Genomic DNA, 20,319 nt, shown 5'->3' on the forward strand with positions numbered 1-20,319 from the left:
ATGTGTGTCTCTCTCTGCCCCTCATCTGCTCACACTCTGTCTCTCTCTCTCTCAAAAATAAACATTAAAAAAAAAAAAAAAAACAAAACTGGGTGACTGAAGGCTAAGGCCCACATGGGTCTGTCCTGCCAGTCCCCTCAGGCCTTGGGTGCTGGCCAGATCTGACAGAACCACAGACCCATGTCATGGATAGATGGACAAACCCACCTGGAAGCCCAGAGGTGCCTGTAGGGGCCAGAATCCAAATATCAGGAGCTTCAAGGTCTAGTCACAAGGGATGCCTCCTCCTTAAGTAGGACTTACCCCAGGAGAGGAACCTCCAACAGAGAAAAAACAATGACCAAGCTGTCTGGCTTCTAAGATGGTTCTTGGGCCCTTCTCTTTACTAAGAACTTCCTAAACTCAAACTCTTATTTTTTTAAAGACGTTTTTTTTTTTAAAGTAATCTCTACACCCAACATGAGGCTTGAACTTACAATGTGAGTTGCATGCTCTATCTACTGAGCCAGCCAGGTGCCCCTCTAACCCTTCTTTTTTAATTGGTTGATTGGCAATAAATACAGTGAAAGATTGCAGTGCATTCAGTTAAACCAAGAATAAGCCTGTTGTCCATTTCTGACAACCACTATACATTTCAGAGTAAAAACTTTAGAAATTTAGAGCATAGTACATGTATAGACCCGCTGAATCACTACACCTGAATTTCTACACCTGAAGCTAATATAACATTGTGTCATTAACTATACTTCAACTTTTAAAACCATTTAGAAATCCATTTCTCAAAGGAGGGATCCCATAGAAAAGGGAGTAGAAATAGACACAATTGTCCCAGCCTTTTCCCTGAAGAACTAAGGCCTTTATGTGTACTTCCTGCTAGAATCTAGTTTTAGCAAGAAACCTGCAAAATCAGTTTAGTGAGAAATCCCCACCCTTGATAATCTGATCAAACTCCCCATCCCCACTACCCCCCCCCCCCAGGTGATATCTGATCTTGGCCTGGCCTGCCTCAGCCAGAACCCACCCCAGACTTAATGTCTCCTTTTAATAATTTTCCATCCACCAATGCCCCCCTCCCCACTTGCTCTTTGGTTATAAATTCTGCCTTGTTCTGGTTGTATTGGGAATTGAGCCCAGGTCTATACTGAAGTCACTTCCCCTATTGCAATAGTTTGTTTTGTTGGTTTTGTTTGTCTGTTTGTTTTTCAGTAAAATCTATCTTCACTGCTTTAACTTCTATCCAATTCTGTTTCTCTTTAATGGTTTTTGGTGCTGTGACCCAAATCTGAACTACCACTGGACTCTTAGACATGACAACTAGGCTTCGTGGTACACACAGAGACCTTTCGTCTCCAGTCTGTTTGCTGGTTTGGGTATTCAATGACGAATCCTACTCTAGAATCCACCACTCCAGATAAACGTCCCCTGAAGGGGGAGGCCAGATTTTGATTCTCAGGATTCTGAATAAACTCTAGAAGCTGGGTCAGAGTCCCAACCAAGCAGCTGTTTGTAAGAAGCTGGGTTAGAGTCCTGGGTAAACAGAGGCTGGGTTAGTCCTAGGCTTTTCTGATTATAAAAGGCTAGATTCTGTAAGGAACAGAGCCTGGGTTAGAATCCCAGGGATTTCTGTTCATAAGTATAAAGTTCATTAATCAGGAACATAGGAGCTTTTGGGGCACCTGGGTGGCCCAGTCAGTTAAGCGTCCAACTCGGTTTTGTCTCAGGTCATGATCTCACAGTTTGTGGGATCAAGCCGTGCGTTGGGCTCTGCACTGACAGCACAGAGTCTGCTTGGGACTCTGTCTCTGCTTCTCTCTCTACCCCTCCCTCACTCATGCTTTCTCTCCCTCTCTAAAAATAAACAAACATTAAAAAAAAAAAAAAAGAAGAAGAAGAAGAAGAAGGGGCACCTGGGTGACTCAGCTGAGCAGTCGACTTTGGCTCAGGCCATGATCTCACGGTTTGTGAGTTCAAGCCCCACATCAGGCTCTGTGCTGACAGCTCAGAGCCTGGAGCCTGCTTCGGATTCTGTGTGTGTGTGTGTCTCTCTCTCTGCCCCCAAATGTCTGCTCTCTCTCTCTCTCTCTCTCTCAAAAAAATGAATAAATGTTTAAAAAAAAAAGAAGAAGAAGAAGAATATGGGAGCTTTTCAACCAACTGAAACCTCTCCTCAAACTCCTAATGACTATATGCTTGTACAGCGGAATACTGTCCACTTTCTTTCTCATTAGCAAAACTTTACTAAAAACTCTCTTGAGCTACAATGGGCCCTCTGGGGGGCTCTTGGGATAGGACCAAATTAGTCCACCTAAGGGGAGCCCTAGGGCAAAAAGGAACAAAAGTCTCTGATGCACAATGGTCTGCTTTGTTCACTTGTATGAAGCTGAACAGCAACTAAATGATTCAAACCTCATTCAAACTATAGAACTTCTTAAACAATGTCTTCAGAAAATTTGTTCTGATTCGGTAAACCCCCTAGAACTCCTCAGAGCACCCCCATTTTCCCCTCCTAGTTCTCCTTCATATCCGTCATGCTCTCCCAAAATGTTCTTCACCAAGACCACCCCAGTCCTTCAACGCCCTGTAACTGTAAGGTGCACCCCCATCTCTTACGGAGGAAGGCAGGGTGCAACCAATTTAAACCTTTATCTCAGAATTAACATGTCATCTGTCATCGTCAAGGACTCTCTTAATTCCCAAAAGAAAAGGAAAAGATTTGTTGAATACTTTAGGATTGTTCTGGGAGCAAGCTCTCCAGATTCCCTGGTTTACATCAACTTATCCACCTATCTTTTGGCCTGGGGGATGCCACCCCTCGGTTTGGAAAGGCCAAAGGAACACCCTTCCTGAAGGCCATCAAGGGTCTCAGACTACCCCTAATTCCCATTAGAAAATGAGGAAAGAAAAATTACTAGAAGCCACCCCTCAGGTCTCTCTCACCAAAACTAATTGGTCATGTATTCAAAGTTATAAACAAAGAAACTAAATGTGCCTAATGATCACCATCAATCAGAGACAACATGGAAAGAGCACTTGGGGCTGGACCCGCCTTTCCAAACAGCCTCAGCTCTGGCCACAAGCTTTGGAAATGGTCTCAGACTAGAGCTCCATGACACATTCCAGAAAAATAATATTAACTGGTAAAAGGCAGACGTGTATAAGTGCCAGACATTAGCCCAGCATTAAGAACATACTAGTTCAAAAACACTGGGAAATCCAGAAAGCAAGCTTATGGTATTACAGTTAAAACAGCCAGGAGGACCTGAAATTTTTAATCTACAGCAAATTCTGAAATCAGGATCTCCCTTTGATCAAAACGCTTGCTGAAATTGTAAGAAAAAAGGATGTTGGGTCTGGGAGTGCCAGGCTTCAAAAGGAAGGAAAAGGCCCAAGTCCCTTCCTCACCAGAAAACGCTGGACTCTCGTCCAGTGCCCTCAACTGCCACCAAACTCACAAGGAGAAACAACCCTCCACGTTAAAGGACACCCACCACACTTCTCATTGACCCCCCCCCCCCCCCATGGCAACACATTCTACCCTTAGCACCACACTGTCCCCTGCCCCCCTTCCTCGGAGTCACCAAACTTTACCAGTGGTGAGTTTTGATAATTTACCTCATAAACTGTCTCTGTCTCAACCCCTTAATATTTCCATGGGACCTCTTAAAGCTCAGCATTACTTTCTTCTCAGTTCTGCGGCCGTGGAAGGCTGTTAGGAAGGAATCTTCTCATGAGGTGGGATATAAAAGTTTATCCTGCGCTGGAAGGACTCCTCCTACAGCTCCCTGACTCCTCCCTTTCACGTCTATGTCCCCTAATAGCTGTGTCTGACTTCCCTGGGGTCCTTTGCCCCCTTCAACTAATACCTATGTCACTGACTATTTAAATCAACTATTAGACAGGATTCCTTCCTCTTTATGGACAAAAACGAAAACAAAAACCAAAAAACCCCACAAAACTCCACTAATAGGGACGCATATAGATACAGAACCCCTTAAAGTAGAAATAGATCTTTCCATGCCCCTCCCCAGGATTCCTCAATATCACTTAAAGCTAGAAGGACATGAGGGTCCCCACCCAATAATCCAAGGTTTATTAGACAAAAAAAAACTTCTAATACCCACTTCTAATCCATGTAATACTCCCATTTGGGCCATTAAATAAAAAAAAAAAAAAAAAAAAAAAACCAAATAGGCAAAACTATCAGCCCAAGATCCAAGATCTGTCAATAAAACAGTTAAACCCAGATTTGTCTTGGTTCCTAATCCTAACACTATCCTGTCTGCTATTCCTTCCAACCCCTAATATTTCAGTCTTCAATTTGTGTTCCGCCTTGTTTAGAATTCCCCTTCGTAAGGAATCCGATACTTGTGTGCCTTCACCCGGGAAATAACCACCAATGTACCTGGACGGTTGTGCCCCAAGGCTTTGCGGAGGCTCCTAGTACTTCTCACACACCCCACATGGCAGTTTGAGGGAACTAAAATTCCCAGAAGACCCCACCTTAATCCAGTATGTAGATGACTTCCTTCGACGTTCTGACAGTTACCTTCTTAAGGCATTATCAAGAAAGGGCCACAATGTGGTGCTAAGAGTAGAATGACAGTTATGACGACGTTTCTGACAGCTATCTTCTTAAGGCATTAGCAAGAAAGGGCCACAAAGTGGCTACAGACAAACTTCAGCTATGCTCTTTGTGTGTCTGACATCTGGGTCATGGTGTTTCAGCTGTAGGGTAAAAACTATCTTCACAGACCAAGGCTCCCCTATGCGACATTTGCCTCTCCCTGAAAGAGGACGACAACTGATAGGTATTTTGGGTCTTGTGGGATATTGTAGGATGCAGATATACCTACCTTCTCTATGATTGCCTCACCCTTCTATGTCATGACTAAGGAGTCATCCTCAGACCCAGAAGTCTGGGGCCCCCTATCCAAAGATGCTTTTGAAAACCTTGAGGATTCTCTCTCTACTTTCATTCCCCACCTTTAGGCTTACCAATTACTCCCTGCCATTTTCTTTGTGCATGAACAAAAGGGTCATGCTCTCAGAGTGTTGTCCAAAAAGCATAATGGCCATGGAAGACCTCGACCCAGTGACTAAGACATATCCACCTTGCCTATGAGCCGTGGCTACAACCATCAAGTTTGTCCGACCTACCTCTGATTTAGCATTAGCTCATTTGCTCGACATGCATGTTCCTCCTACTGCACAGACCCTATTGCTTGATGAAAACACATAGTACTTTTCTGCATCTTGACTTACCTCTTATGAAATCTTACTATTCTCTCTCTCTCACATCACCAAACATCACCATCAAAACCCTGCCACCTTTCTTCCCTTACCCACTAATGAGATGCCTCAAGATGGTGTCTTTAACACTAGTCCCTGGTCCCGTCCTAGGTGAGATTAATCAGAACCCCCCAACCTCCGCCCATCCCCGCCCCCCACACGCATTGACCTTACTCTTCATTTCAATGGCTCCTACCTCTGGAAGGAGGATGTGGCCTTCCAGTCTGGATATGCCATCACTGATCAACATAAACTTCTAGAATACTGAGCCCTGCCAAGTGTCAGATCAGCCCAGGTTGCTGAGTTAATTGCTCTTACTGTGGCTTGCATAAGAGCAGAAGGAATAAAGGTTAACATACACTTATGGCTGCTATGCCCTTGGGGTAATACATGATTCAGGTATGCAAAACAGACGGGACTCCTGACAGCAGCCAATACCCCAGTCAAAAATGGACCCCAAATAGCAGGACTTCTAAAGGCATTGTTTTTTAGGTTGTTTTTTTTTAATGTTTATTTGTTTTTAAGAGTGAGAGAGAGAGACACAGAGTGCAAGCAGGGGAGGGGCAGAGAGAGAGAGGGAGACACAGAATCTGAAGCAGGCTCCAGGCTCTGAGCTGTTGGCACAGAGCCTGACACAGGGCTCAAACTCACAAACCATGAGATCATGACCTGAGCTGAAGGCTGACGCTTACCGACTGAGCCACCCAGGCACCCCTAGAGGCATTGTTATTATCCCAGCAGATTACTATGGTAAAAACTGAGGGACACTGTACAGAAAATTCAGAGGAGACCTAAGGAAATAGATTGACTGATAAGTATGCTAAATCAGCAGTCTCCTCCCTGACCACCCAAGAAATCCAAGCAGTCTCCAGGCCTTGGGACTACACCCTTGTATCCTCTTTGAGCACCTAGATCCCTGGTAGGATTATTCACCTTCCCTTGTGAGAGAGAAAACTATTTTAGGATGACTCCTAAGGAAATCATAAAAGAAATCCACATGGCCCAAAGGACAGCTTCAGACTCAGAAAGAATTGGATGGGGAAGAGTTGGATATTTTAGCCATTCAGGTGGACTTTGGAAATACCAAGACGTCTGCCCCACAGGCCCCAAGTTTATCTCTCGAATCATTGTGTGTGGTTTAAACAACACAGCTCACATGGAAAGGGACAAAATATAGGATATAGTAGACAAACAGTGGTTTGGACTGTTTGGCTTTTATTTTGACCAAGCACTTGCCCCTTACCTCAACGGCCAGAAACATAAGCCTGGAAAAACCATAAAGGTGTGGCAATTTAAAAAAAAAATTTTTTTTTAAAGTTTGTGTATTTATTTTGAGGGAGAGAGAGCGTGAGCAGGGGAGGAGCACAGAGAGAGGGCTAGAGAGAGAATTCCAAGCAGGCCCCAGGCTGACACAGGGCCTGGCATCATCATGACCCTAGCCCATCACCCCAGAGGAAACCAAGAGTCTGAAGCTTACTGACTGAGCCACCCAGGTGCCCCTCCCCCGCCACCATTTTAAACCTTGCAACTAGGCATTCTGAGAAAACCCCACACCTGCTCCAGTCTATCCTCACAAGGGTCCTGTCCTTTCCATTGTCGTTTTATCATGGACCCCTTTCTGAGAATGTACATTCATTGTCACATTTACCTAGCCATCACTGAGTCCAACATAACCTCCGCCTCAGCCACTACAGGGTTCCCTGGAGATCCCTCATATGAAAGAAAATGTCCCCAATGCTCCTCTTACCTAGTTTCTCAGAGGGAGCCCAGCCACCATAAACCACCTCCAGACAAATCTTTTTCCTCATCCTCAAAATTAGCATGCTTTGGTTATCCTCAGTGACCAGATAATTATTTCTATGACCGCTAATTCCCGATGATTCTGATTTTTTCTGGGGAACCCAAGCTTATTGCGTGTTACCTGCCAACTGGGCCAGATCTTGCTACCTTGCTGATCTTTTTTTTTTTTTTTTTTTTTATTTTTTTTTTTTTTGAGAGAGAGAGAGAGAGAGAGAGAGAGAGAATGAGTGGGGGAGGGGCAGAGAGAGAGAGGGAGACACAGAATCTGATGAAGCTCCAGGCTCCAAGCTGTCAGCACAGAGCCCGAGGCGGGGCTCAAACTCACCAACCATGAGATCCTGACCTGAGCTGAAGTCAGACGCTCAACCGCTCAACCGACTGAGTCACCCAGGCGCCTTGCTACCTTCCTGATCTTACCAATCTCATCTTACTCTATTTCCTACAATCTCCTTGCATTCTTAAATTATCTCTAAAACAATCACCCCCTCCCTCAGGGTCATCTCACTCTTACTGTAAGAACAAGAGGTATTCACAACATTGCAGATCCCCCCATAGGTGAGCTCAGTTCCAGGGAAGGTGAGGTCACAAAAACAACTACAGAACTGGGCCTATGTTCCATCCAGGACCTCACGACTTTTTGGGGAGACGTTTGCCACTTTTGGGGTACCATCCCCAGAAATCTATCACCTGGCTCAAGAGGTTAGATTCAACAACAGAATCACCTATTCGTTGCTACTGAAGCCATTCACCTCGTCCCTGGATAATCTCAGCATGGGCTTCCGGATCAGTGACTAGCCAACTACAAGAAACCCAAGTGGGCTGTTCTCAACTTCAGTGCCCTCGATGTGACCCTGGCTACAGAAGGCGACACTTGTACAGTGGTCAGACACAACTACTATGCCTTCATCCCCAGCAATCTGCTTGACACCTTTGCCACAAGCAGGAAGGGCCGAGAGGTGAATGAAGAAATGTTTCACTGTCATTGCACTCACACTGCCAAGGACAACAGGCACTGGGGCTTCTGGTAGATCTCTGAAGGTCTGTGAAGTTGGGTACACATACTGGTCCCGTCTCTAATCTTCATCTATTTGTCTTCAAGGTATCCCTCTCATTAAATGTCTTGTGGGTCATACAGGACAGCAGTTATCTATTGTCAGCAAGGCTCTAAACAAATAAAGGTGACCACATGAGGAAAGAAGAATTTCTAAGATTCTTTGCTTGACCAAACTTTTGTCAGGATCCCATGAACCCTCTTTCCAGCCAGGCCCTTCTTTGTACTTCCTTCTAGAATCCAGTTTTAGCAAGAATTCTGCTAAGTTAGTTTATCTAGAACTTTCCACCCTTGAGATCTTATCACACTCCCATCCCTACTACTCCCCAGGTAATATCTGATCACCCTGGCTGCCTTCAGCCAAACCCCCCAGACTCTATGTCTCCTTTTAGTCATCTCCCATCCATCAATCCCCACCCCTTCCCATTCCACTTGCTCCTGGGCTATAAACTACCCCCTTGTTCTGGTTGTATTTGGAACTGGGTCCAGTTCTATACTGGAATCTCTCTTCTCCTATTGCAATAATTTTTTGAATAAAATCTATCTTTGCTAGTTTAACTTCTGTTTTCCTTCCCAGTGGTCTTTTTCTTCACCCGCAAGGTCTCTGAACAGGCCATTTGTAAGCTCAGCCAGATCTCTGTCTGATCTGGGATCTGATCTGATCTGTCTGGTTCCTGGAGGTGAGGCCTGCTGGACCACCCTGGGGCTTACTCTAGAGAAACCTGCCCTCAGGTAAGGAAGGTTCCCATTTCCAGGGTGAGGAAGTGGCAGAGAGGGAAGGTCTCAGTCCCTGGGGCCAGTTTTAGGACCAAGACTGCCCTTGGTCTGGATTCGCAGCCTCTGGGGACTTTAGACCTCCAAGGCCCCCGCACCACCTCAGGCCTTCTGCAACCAAGCAGATCTCAAGCTGCTCCTGAAATAGAATGAAATCTAGCACTTTCAGCTCTGTGCTGTAGAAGTTTTGCCCACTGGCCCATCACCTTGAGAAACCACACTGTTACATTTCACTTGCACAAAACAGTGTCCTCTACTTGGACAGTTAATGTGTGGAAACAGCCCAAACATACCAACCCTCAGCCGCCCTTTGCCCCACATTCCAGATAAGGACATGGAGGCAGCAGGTAAATGGCAATGGTGAAAAGGGCAACTGCCTCCCTCTGAAACCTGTGTTCTGTTGACCACACTGCCCAGGCTGCCCACCTGGTAACTTGAGGAGAGTCACTCAAGGGCCAAAGACATCTTGAGGATTTGAAGAGAACTGGGGCCAACAAACCATTAGATTTTTATCTTCCCCCTCCACTTCCACCCCAAGACAGGACTCTTGGGTCCCTCTTGCCTCCTTCCTGACCACCACAGCCTTATAGCCCCACACACCCGCCAGGTGGAAGAAAGAAGAGTCGTCCTTCCTCCTAGCTCCCTCTCTCTCTCTATGGGGTCGCTGGGGAGGAGGGGAGTGTCAAACCTGCCCTCCAAAAGCAAGGGTGGGAGTGACAGGGGCGGGCAGGCAAGGATCCCTTCCTTCCTGGAAGAGTAAAAGGGCCGCTGGTCGGACTCCACCTTCGGCACCTGCTGCAGAGAAGCCCCGGGCTGAGGTACCGCCCCCGGCCCCCGCCCGGGTCCGCGCGCAGAGAGAGCACTGGCCCTTTAAGAGCGGCGGCGGCCGCGGCGCGCGGGGAGGAGGGCTGGGAGCGCCCGGAGCTGCGCCGAACTCGCCGGGGACGTCGGGCGCCGGCTCCCTGGCTCGCTCACTCGCTCCGACCGGCTCCCTGCGCCTCCTCCCGGGACTGAGCGGGGACCCCGGCCCGGGCGGGCGCGGGGCGAGCAGTCCCCGGGCGGGAGGCGCGCGCTCCGGGCAGCACCCGGCCCCGGGCATGGACAGAGGGAGCTGGGCGCGCAGGGGGCGCCGCGGGACCGGGCGGCCGGAGCGCTGAGCCAGACAAAGGCTCAGGAGTTGCGCTTGCTTTCGGGAGCCGGGCCCCGGGCGCCGAGGCAGCGGGACCCCGCGGCGGGCGGCTCCGGCCGGCCACCTCCCCCGCGGGCCGGCTCCGCGCGCCCGGACCTGCCCTGCCCGCCTCTCCTCGGGCGTGGGAATTTGCCGAGGGGACCTAAGCGGCTCCGGCGGGGACCCGGACCAGGAGGTCTGCCGCGCGCCCGCCGGGCGGGGAGCCAGGGAGCGTCGCAAGTTTCCGAGCCGCGTGCGGGGCCCCGGCGCCGGCCAGCGGGCGAGCCCTGCGTGCAGCGCTCCCGGCCGGGCTAGGCACCGAGAGCATGAGCAGCGACCGGAGCGCGCCCGGACGGCCGGGCTGGGCGGGCAGTCTCCTTGGCGGCCGGGAGGCGGCGGCGCGGCCGCGACTGCTGCCGCTGCTCCTGGTGCTTCTGGGCTGCCTGGGCCGCGGCGCAGCGGCGGAGGACGCAGAAGTCAATGCCGAGGTAAGGACCCCCGCCCGGCCCCTCTGCGGCGGGCTGGGGGCTCGGGGGCTGGGAGGGAGGGAGCCACGCCCGCAGCCTGGGGAGAGGGGTGGAGGGCGCGCAGACGAGCCCCCGTCCGGGAGATGGGGGGCGGGGAAGAATGGGGCCCGGCAAACTGCCTCTCCCCAGCTCGCCCTCTGCGGCGCACCTCATCCCAAATCCTGGAGGGCGTAGGGCTCGTGCCCACTCTCTACCCCTACCCCGGACTCTGATCCGCCCCAGCCCGCGTCCCAGGAGTCGCTTCTGCTGCCCCCAGCCCTCGCTCTCCTCCTCTCCTCTCTCCGGGCGGCCGATTCCTCGAGAGCCTGGCGGGCGCGCTGTGACGTCCTCTGCGAGTGGGGAGGGGGCTGCCCTGGGGGGACCACGGGCGGAGCAGGCAGCGCTCCCGCCTCGGTAGCCCTTGGACTGGGTGACAGCGAGCCGTGCGCGCAGCGGGCCCGGAGGGGGCGAAGGGGTGAGAACCTCCGAGACAGCAGTCTCCGGTTGCGGGGGCGCTTTGGCGACTTACTTGGGCTCTTAACGCGGAAACCGCTCCATGACCAGGTGGGTCCAAGAGAGACCCTGTCTCCCCCGGGGCTTCCTCCCACTAGTGCCCCTACGTCGGAGAGGGCAGACTCCGCACGTGTTTTTACCAGGAGCCCGCCTGATAAAACCGTCTCCGGATCCGTCCGGCAGGTGACCAGGCGCGGCCTCCTGGCGTAGAGCGAGGTCCAACCTGCATCCCCCCGCAATACCCCACGCGGGCTCTGTGGGTCGCCCAGCGCCGTCCTCCTGACCATAGACAGTGAGGGCACCAGCTCCGTTGCCCCAGCAAAAGCGGGGTCTGTTCTGTCCCGACCTGTAAGACCCACTCCCAGTCCGGGACTAAGAGAGGGTAGATAGGACAGGAATGAGACGGTAGGAGGAGAGAGCCAGCCTCGGTGCTGGCTCCGGTAGGCTGGGGCCTCGGTGCCCTTGGGCCGGCCTGGAGCCTCGCAGCCAGAGCTGCTGCGTGCCTTCTATTTGCAGCCGGGCCGGTGCTCCCTCCCAGCCTCCCGGCGGCTTCCCCACCTCCCCCCGGCAGCCTGGGAGATTTTTCCGATGGAAGCCTGCCCTTCCCCGCCCTACTTTAATAAAAGCATGGAGGAAGGGCAGGGAATTCCTCCCGGCTCAAGTTACACCTCCAGCCAGTTCCCCACCTGCTCTGCCCTCCCTCCCTGGCCTGGCCTGGCCAAGCCACAGGGAGCCAGGCCTTTGGCAGGAGGTGGAGTGGGAGCCCAGACCCGGCTGGTCCAGCTGCCCCTCATTTTACACAGGCGGGCAGGCAGGGGCTTATATGCAGCTTCTGCTGGTGGGGACCCCCATCCAGGTACTGGGTGGAGAGTGCTTATTGGACCCACCTACTACTCTGTGGAGCTGAGGACCAGAGAATTGCAAGTCATAGACCCACCCTTGAGGAGTTTACAGTCTATTTAAGAATGGCATCTCTGCAGGGCACCTGGGTGGCTCAGTTCATTAAACTTCCGACTTTGGCTCAGGTCATGATCTGAAGGTTCCTGAGTTTGAGCCCTGTGTAGGGCTCTATGCTGATAGCTCAGAGCCTGGAGCCTGCTTTGGATTCTGTGTCTCCCACTCTCTGCCCCTCCCCTGCTCTCATTCTCTCTCTCTCTCAAATAAATAAAACATTTTAAAAAATTAAAAGAATGGCTTCTCTGCACAGGAAGCAGTTATGGATCAAGCTGGAATTTGGTGGCCATGTCTGTGAATTGGCATCCTGGTTGGCCAGGAGCTGGGGCGCTGGGACCTGTGGTTTGAAGGGCCTTTCTTTGCTTCTACTCCTCCATCACACCCTCCTGTCCCAGCTGAGGGAGTCCCCATACCCCAGGACCTGCACTGTCAGGCCTGAGTGCCCACAGACCATGGCCCTAAGCCTGTGGTGGCACTGGCTAGAGATTTGTGACTGGCCTGCAGCCCCTCTCCTGGGGGAAAAACTTGGGTCAGGTCATTGCTGGAAGAGACTCTGGAGAGTGGAAGGACCCTCGATGTTGGAAGCCAAAGTAGACGGAGGACTGGAGACAGGTGGGCTGTCCCAACAACTAGAGGTGGCTTTGGGGTACAAGGTTGTTCTTTGGAGTCTGTGAAGTCTGTCCAGATCTGGGCCCAAAAAGTCAAATGACTTAAGCAATCAGCCCATTTGCCAGGAAGCCGTGGGAGAACTGTCCCCAGGCCCATGCTATCAGAACACCAGCATGGGGAGACTCCTGGGCCTGGCCCACACCCTGCGTACAGAGAGCCTCCTTCCCTTGAAGAAGGGCTCTTGGTCCTCACCCAAAACCCCCATAGCTCCAGACTTCAGGTCGGGTCATGGCTGGACCTTTCTTTGAGCAGCCTGGCAACTGAGTCAAGGCCAGCCTCTCTCCCCTCCCCTCCCTCTCCCAGGACAGAAACCACAGGAGTTTCACCAGACTAAGGAATCAGGGAGCCTGGCATGTGCTAGGAGCTGGCAGCCACCGGCCACCTGCCACCTGCCAGGCCTCAGCCTGGAGAAGGCTGTCTTTCTTGGGGAAGCCACCACTGATTTACTCTGCCCTGTCCCACTCACTCCCTTGGATGTCAAGTCCCAGGCTCCAGCCCAGAATGGCTGAATAGACCCAGGCCCTGCATAGACCCCGGCCCTGCCTGAGTGGGGTGCCCGCTGCGCTCCTGGACTCCCTCCCCGAGAGTCTAGCCCCCACCTATGGATCTCAGTCCCACCGTTTCTGGCTGTGGCACCTAGCCTGCTTAAGTGCCTTTGGTTTTCACCAGAGAATCTCTGGTTCCCCATCCCCCGACTGCTTCCTTTTAGGCACAACTTCAGGCTCTCAGCCTCACCCCATGGGAGTGACTCAGCTGCCAGAGTTCACAGGTGTTCTGCCACTGCCACTAAAACCTGGACACACCCAGGTAAACAGAGGTGGACTCCCGCAGATTTTCCTTGCCCCTGAGTGGGGGCTGAGCAGATGAGCAAAAGGAGGGGTGCAGGTCACCTCGAATTCTGATTTTGACCTTCAGGTCTGGCTGGCAAGCCAAAGCCCCAGGCTCCTTGTGTTCCAATCTCTGCCCGCACTTCCATGCTGGCCCCTGGGGGCCCTACTGGTGCTCTCTTTTTAGTACCCTCTCTTAAATGTGGAACAGAAACTGCAGAGGGTCCCTGTGCCCACCCTCAAGGAAAGGGGTTCGTGTGAGGGCCTTGTCATCGGGAACCTGCAGAAGCTGAATCTTTTCTCCTCCCTCCCATCTCTGCTTTTCAGTCTCTTCTCTGACTACTAACAGACCACTCCTCTCCCATTCTCTGTTCCAAAACCCAGAGAGAACTGGGCTGATTGGTGCAGCCAGGGACCTGGCATCCAATTGGGCCATGCCCTTCACCTCCAGCCCTTTTGTCAGGTCCCCCGTGTTTGGGCCGCCCCAGGGTCCAGTCAGTCAGCTGCCTCCATGCAGAGAACAGCCTGGCATGTGCTTGTCTGAGCAGTGTATCTGCCTGGCCTGGCCTCTCTGAGCCCTGGACAAGAAGGCCTTCCTTTGCCCCACTCCAAGGAGCAGAAGAAACAGCATAGAAACAGCCAGATCCCCCAAAGAATTGCAGCCCTCATGGCCTATACTCTCTGATGCCAACTCAGGATGGCTACACTGCCAGGCATGGAAAAGCCCCTCCCTTCCAAGCTTTTGGTTCTGGCCCCTTTTGTTCCTGGACCACACGTTCCCTGCCATCATCACCTCTGCCCAGCTGGGATTTTGACTTCTGCCCGAGGCCAGCTGTAGTGGCTGCTGTGGGTCACCACTGATTACAGTTGGTGCTCTAGACTGAACGTTTGCATACTTTCCACCACCCCCCCCCCCCCCCATTCATTATGTTGAAACCCGACTCCTAAGGTGATGGTATTAGGAGGTGGGACTCTGGTGATTAGGTCATGAGGATGGGGCCCTCATGAGTGAGATTGCTGCCCAGGAAAGTTCCTTTGCCCCTTCTGCCATGTGAGGACACAGCAAGCCGTCAGCAGTCTGCAACCCAGAAGAGAGCCCTCACCGGAACCCATCGGGGCTGCCCCCCTGATCTTAGACTGCCAGCCTCCAGGACTGTGCGAGATAAATGTTGTAGGCTTTCCAGTTTATGGTATTTTTGTTACAGCAGTCTGGATAGACTAAGACGTTTGGCATCTTCCGTATCCTCTCAAGATTTATGTGACTCGCATAGCTGGCCACGGAGGCGGGGGCCAAGCTCCATGGCCAGCTTATGCTTTTGGACATGGAGATGTGTTCTCTGAGTCAGCAGAAGCAGAGAGGGGTCAGGGGCTCTCTGCTTGGGTCCTCTCCACTACAAAGGGTCCTGGGAGGACTCCACAGGTGAACGTGAGGCCCTGGGGTCCTGAAGGTGGCGTCATGAACACTTATCTAAGCCTGCAGCACACCATACATACCTTCTAGCTGGATGAGCCTCCCTGAGTCAGGGTGCAAATGAGGCCGGCCGCTCCTCAGAAGGACACTGGTTCCGGGGATGCCTGGAGACCAGTGGCTGTGGGCTGGGCCCTTTGGGGGAGGCAGCACAGATTTTGCACCCCCAGGCAAGAATAGCATAGGTATGCAAGCTGGGCTTGGATCAGAGAGACAGAAAAGGATGCCTTTTACCAGATCCCATTTCCTTTGTGGGAACAGCAAGAAATGAGCAAAAGACCCAACCCAATCTCTGATATCTGGACAGACAGATGAGGACCTGGGTAGCAGCCATTAGCCAGCCTTCAAAGATGCTTCTCATCCCACTGCCATCTCATGCTCCAGCTTCCAGAGCCTGGAAACCAGGGTGTGGGTCAGCTTTCCAAGGCTGGCTCTTAGCCCCGAGAACTACCTCGTCCTCCCAGGAGTGACTGCCACTATGAGCAGTGACAGCCCAGCTTCACGTTGAGCATTTATGAGCATGGCACTGGGCATAAAAGAAGCACTTGCAAAGTGGTAGCCAAACACAGCAACGATGAGAAACAAGTGGCATTTGCTGTTGTGCGAGTCACAAAACCTCTCTGAGCCTCAGTTTGTCTACAGAATGAGAATATTAATAGCATCTACTGGATGGAGTTCCTGGGGAGATTCGGTGCATTTGTGTGTAAAATGCTGAACGCTGTGCCCACTGGTCCTCAGATGAGGCCCAGTGAGGATCAGGTGTTATTTTTGAGCACCTTCAACCTACTTGGTTACATCCTAGGCACGGCCTATGAATGTTCTGTAAGCATTTTCACATTTAATCCTGCTGTTACTCTGCAAATGTGGGACTATCATTACCCCACTGTATAGAAGAGGAAACTGAGACTAGGGGGTAAGAGAAGTTGCCCCAGATTCCCCAGCCAGGGGGTGGCAGAGCTGGGCTTTGAACCTAGTTGGTCTGACTTGGAGCTGAGCTCCCAGCACGCATGCTGGGTTAAAGGCTGCAAGGTGCCATGCCATGGGGAGCCCGCTGGGCTGGAGCCAGGTGGGAAGGAGAGGGTGGAGATGGGGCCACACATGCCTTTACCCCTCCCCACCCCTGCCAATCCAGCCACCCAAGCTTTACCCCATGAACAGCCCTATCTACATGGACGACATCTACAGGAGAGTTTCCAGGTGAGGCCCTAAGAACTGGCTCACGGCCAGCCCCGAAACCACTAGCAAACAGGGCTTTTTCACCCCGCCCACTGGCCAATGGACCGTTTGGTTTTTCCTCCAGGTTAAGGATTGCAGGAGCAGGCTGGGAAGGAGCAGGGTGAGGGAGCACAGGAACTCAGGTGGCCACCTCCTTCCTGCTTGCCTCGCCGGACAATCCCCCAGCCCTCCTACTCTCCCAGCCACCCAGAGCCCCTTCCCCAACTGCAACTTTCACATAGTGGTGGAGGGGGTCAGCTTGAGCCCCAAATAAGCAAGTATGTTCTGGAACTGCTTAGGTATGAATCGTGCTACCTTGAAGGGTAAAGGACACACCAAGGACAGGGGGGCTGGCGGAGTGCCCCCTCTCTTCACCGGCCTTGGGTCTGCGTCATCTGTGCTGTCATCCCTGTGTGGCAGTGAGGAGTGATAATATCGACCCCATTTTGCAAAGAAGGAGCAGAAAGGGAGCTTAGAGAAGCTTAATAAGCCCCCCTCCATCATTCAAAGGCCTGTTATGTGGACAAGCAGTCAGGACCAAGGAACAGGTGTCACTGGGAGGCAGATTTCTGCTCAGCCTGAGGAGGAGCTTTCCAACAGTCACTGATGCCCAAAGACAGAATGGGCTACCTCAGTGGCGGTGGGCACCCCATCTCTGCCGGGGTGCAGGCTGGATGAGTCATGGGCCCAGCTATAGTCCTTAGAGGCTTCAGGGAGGTAGCTGGACTTGATGGCCTGAGGTCCCCTCCAGCCTAAGGCTGGATGAGTCTCGGGTTTGTTTGGGTCACCTTGCCGGTGAATGGGTTCCCAGCTCGGATCCCCTAGAGGGTGGGCCCGATGGGCCCAGGATGCACGCTCTGCATCTGCAGGGTCTGTGGCTCCCCAGGACCACAAGTCTCTTTCAGCGCCGGCTCCATGCCCAAGACTGGGAGTGCAGAGCCAAGCAAGGCCTTGGCCTGCTCCCAAGAGCCCACAGCCTGGGATACGGGGTAAGGGAGACGGGCACGATGAGGACCTCACACCGCGGAAGGTCTGGGTCTGTCCTTGGCAGCCCTGACAAGACGCCTTTTGTGCCTGGCTGGCGACCCTGCCAGGGTCAGCCTGGACTACAGAGAGAGCTGTGGCTGACAGAAACGGAGCAGAGCCCAGTGGAGACTGGCTTTTATCGCACAGAGGCCGATAAGGCTGAGTGGGAGGGGCCCCAGCCGTCTCAGCCCGGGGAGGTGGCTGTGGGGGCAACAGAGCAGGGGAGCTCACCCCACCCCTACGGCGGCTTAATGCACAGTATTGATCCGCGGCTCCTTCGCAGACGTACCCTCCCTGCAGGCCTGGCTTGGCATTGTCTCAGCAATCCTGGTGGGCAGCCCTGCTGACATGGCCCAGCGCCCAGCCCCAGCCAGAGATGTGGGGTGTGGGGAGGATTAGATGCCCTCCCCCAGTGCTATCCTGGGCACTGCTCCTCGGCCGAGAGGAGCTGGTGCTACTTCACAGGCAGTGGGCCAGTTGCACTGCTTATGGACTCCAGTTCTAGCCAGGCCAGCTGTGTGACCCTGGGTGGGCCACTCACCGTCTCCGAACCTCACTGTCTGTATAATGGGATGGGGGACTTGTGAGCTTTGAATGGGCTGATAAGAGCAGGCTGCCTGGCCCACAGAAGGGTCTCAACCTTCTGCTACTGTGTTTACGGCCTCACCTGGGAGCCAGGGGCCTAAGAATCTCCCCCTTCCGACTCCTGATGGCCCCACGTTTCCGCACCTGGGGCTAGACATGCACCTGAAGCATCTATACGTACTCATGGGGTGGGGTCTGGAGCTTAAGAAAGAAATGGCTGTGAAAGAACTGGAGTGGGTGGGGTCTCTCTGTGTGGACCCTAGAGCTCTCTTCAGAACCTTCCCGGCCTCCCACTGGACAGCGGCTCTCATGGAGGAGTTCCCCCTACTTTGCCGCTCCCTGACCCATCTGAGCCTCGGTTTCCCCACCTGAGAAACAAAGTTTCACCTGCTTGGCTAACCCCACCTATGAGAATCTAGGTAACAAGGAAAGAAAGGCGGCAACTTGTGTAAAGGACAGTCTTTACGGTTGCCAGTCGGGGCGGCAGGGGCTTGAACACAGCCTCTCCCCAGCTTTGAGACTGGGAGGCCAGTCATGACCCTGGGAATTGCTACCCACTTTTGGCCCGTGGCAGCAGAGCCTGTCAGCAAGCTGGGACTTCAGGGCACAAGCAGCCCCTGCCACCCACCTGTGCACCCCTGCCCCATGCCCCCTTCCCTCTGCATCTGCATCTTCCCCTCCTGGACTTGTCACACTGAGTCCAGCAGTAGGAGTAGGGTGGAGAGAAACATCCTCCCAGACGCAGGGGAGAGGAGAAGCCTACAGCCCTACGGGGGGTGTAGACTGATTGGCACTTGGCAATCAGCCCCGAACACAAGTTTGCCAGAGTCAGGCAGCCTCCGTCAGCTTCTTCGCCTTGTCATCTGGGGCTCAGCTGCTCTGGGCCCAGGCCACGTATCTGCTCACCCTCCCTCACAGGCCGCTGGTTCTCAGCCTGGCTTCTCATCCTGGCAGGGGCCGAGGGCATTGAGGGTTCAAGGCTTGGCCCATATTGAAATGGGAGCTCTTGGCTTCCCTAAGACCCAGAGGGTGCTTGTCTGTGCGGAGGAGGGTCCGCAGGCACCCGTGGGACCTTCCCATCACCCCCTGAGCTGCCTCCAGGATTGAAGGGCCCCTCAGCCCCATCGGCTGTGCTGGGCCCTGGAGCTGTTCACTGCAGACAGGCCCAGCTCCCCTCCCGTTCCCTCCCCAGGGCCCCAGCCTGAGCCTCCCCTGCCTGCCCTCCCTCTGTCACTCTGCAGACACCGCTAATCAGCCCCTTGGTGGCCTGTGATTGCGCTCCAGTGAGATATTTTTACCTTATGCAAATAGGTGATGTAGAGGCGACCTCATCTGTCAGCGGGCAGCTCCACCTCTCCCCCCACCTCCTCTGGCTGCTGGAGCTGGGCTAGCGGCCTGGCCTTGCCTTCCAGGTCTCCCCATGCCTCTTCAGGGAAACTGTCCATTACGGGTGGGGACCTCCCGCCCTGCCCCTCACACACACAGCTTCAGGAAAGGCTTCCCGTGCTTGGGAAGAACAGGGAGGGTGCCCACGGCACCACCAGTGTCCGGTGGAGCTGAGGGAAGGAGCCCTGGGCCAGAGGGGTGAGTGAGGAGGGCCGGTGGGGGAGGCCACGGGGGAGGCCGCTGCTGTGCCCTCACCTGAGGCTGCCCGGCACTTAGGCCCCCCTTGGAGCCTGGACCCTCCAGCTCTGTTGGTGGAGGCAAAAGGCTGCAGCTCCATGGACAACCAGACAGGCCTCTGTCATTAATATTACATTTATTGAGCACTTTCCCCAACCCGGCACATTGCCAGGCAGTAGTGTGGACTCCCAGCTTAACCCTCACAGAAACCCAGGAGATGAGGCAGGTCCTAGCACAGCACCCCGCTTTCACTGACCACGGACTGAAGCCCGGGAGGCATGTGGCCACACCTCAGAAGTGGCAGGGCCACAATTTGTCCCCAGATCTGTTCCCAGAGCGGACGGTGGTTTCCCACCTCCATGTCTCTGCCTTATTCTGTGGCAGTTCCCCAGGACCCGGGAGGCCTGGAAGCTGGGGCCAGGCGTCTGTCTGCCACCCTCGTTGACTCAGCAGCCATTCCCTCCAGCTGTAACCTGGGCACTGCTGAGCTGACTATGTGGGCAGCCCAGCCGTGCCAGGGTCCGGTGGGGGGCACTGAGGGAGCAAGTGCTTGAGGAGTTGGATGTGATACTGGTGGCAGACAGATAAGGGCGTGGCCCTGGCCAGCTGACACATGGCCGTTGGTCCACAGCAACCACCATATCGGGCCATCATCCTGCCTTATGGGACTTTGATATGGGGTCTTAACCTTCCAGAGCCTCCCAGAGAGCAGGCCTCAGGTGCCCTCACTCAGGGGAGGGGGAGGCCCCAGAGGCCCCAGGGTGGGCCAGGAAAGGTGTAAAGGACACTTCCGTGTGGCCAAGGCCCACAGAAGTCCCTGGCCTCCCATGGTGGTCACTATGCTCTCATGG

The 20,319-nt window shown here is 53.6% G+C and overlaps 1 protein-coding gene and 1 long non-coding RNA gene across 2 annotated transcripts in view; one reads left to right on the top strand and one right to left on the bottom strand.

Moving 5' to 3' along the window:
• The window catches only part of LOC121045373 (uncharacterized), a 15,034-nt gene extending 2,994 nt beyond the window's left edge, over nt 1–12,040 (bottom strand). The window contains exons 1-4 of the long non-coding RNA XR_005797720.1: nt 11,118–12,040; nt 9,603–9,709; nt 9,341–9,398; nt 8,082–8,253 (exon numbers count right to left, since the gene is read on the bottom strand). This is a non-coding gene — a long non-coding RNA (uncharacterized LOC121045373). The remainder of the gene's footprint in view (nt 1–8,081; nt 8,254–9,340; nt 9,399–9,602; nt 9,710–11,117) is intronic.
• MMP15 (matrix metallopeptidase 15) overlaps nt 9,839–20,319 on the top strand; it is a 22,800-nt gene continuing 12,319 nt past the window's right edge. The window contains exon 1 of the mRNA XM_040498159.1: nt 9,839–10,570. Coding sequence (XP_040354093.1) covers nt 10,409–10,570 — 162 coding nt within the window. The 5' untranslated portion in view covers nt 9,839–10,408. The remainder of the gene's footprint in view (nt 10,571–20,319) is intronic.

This window comes from Herpailurus yagouaroundi, unplaced genomic scaffold (assembly GCF_014898765.1).
Source record: "Herpailurus yagouaroundi ecotype Mexico unplaced genomic scaffold, PumYag 190, whole genome shotgun sequence".
Lineage (NCBI taxonomy): Eukaryota > Metazoa > Chordata > Mammalia > Carnivora > Felidae > Herpailurus > Herpailurus yagouaroundi.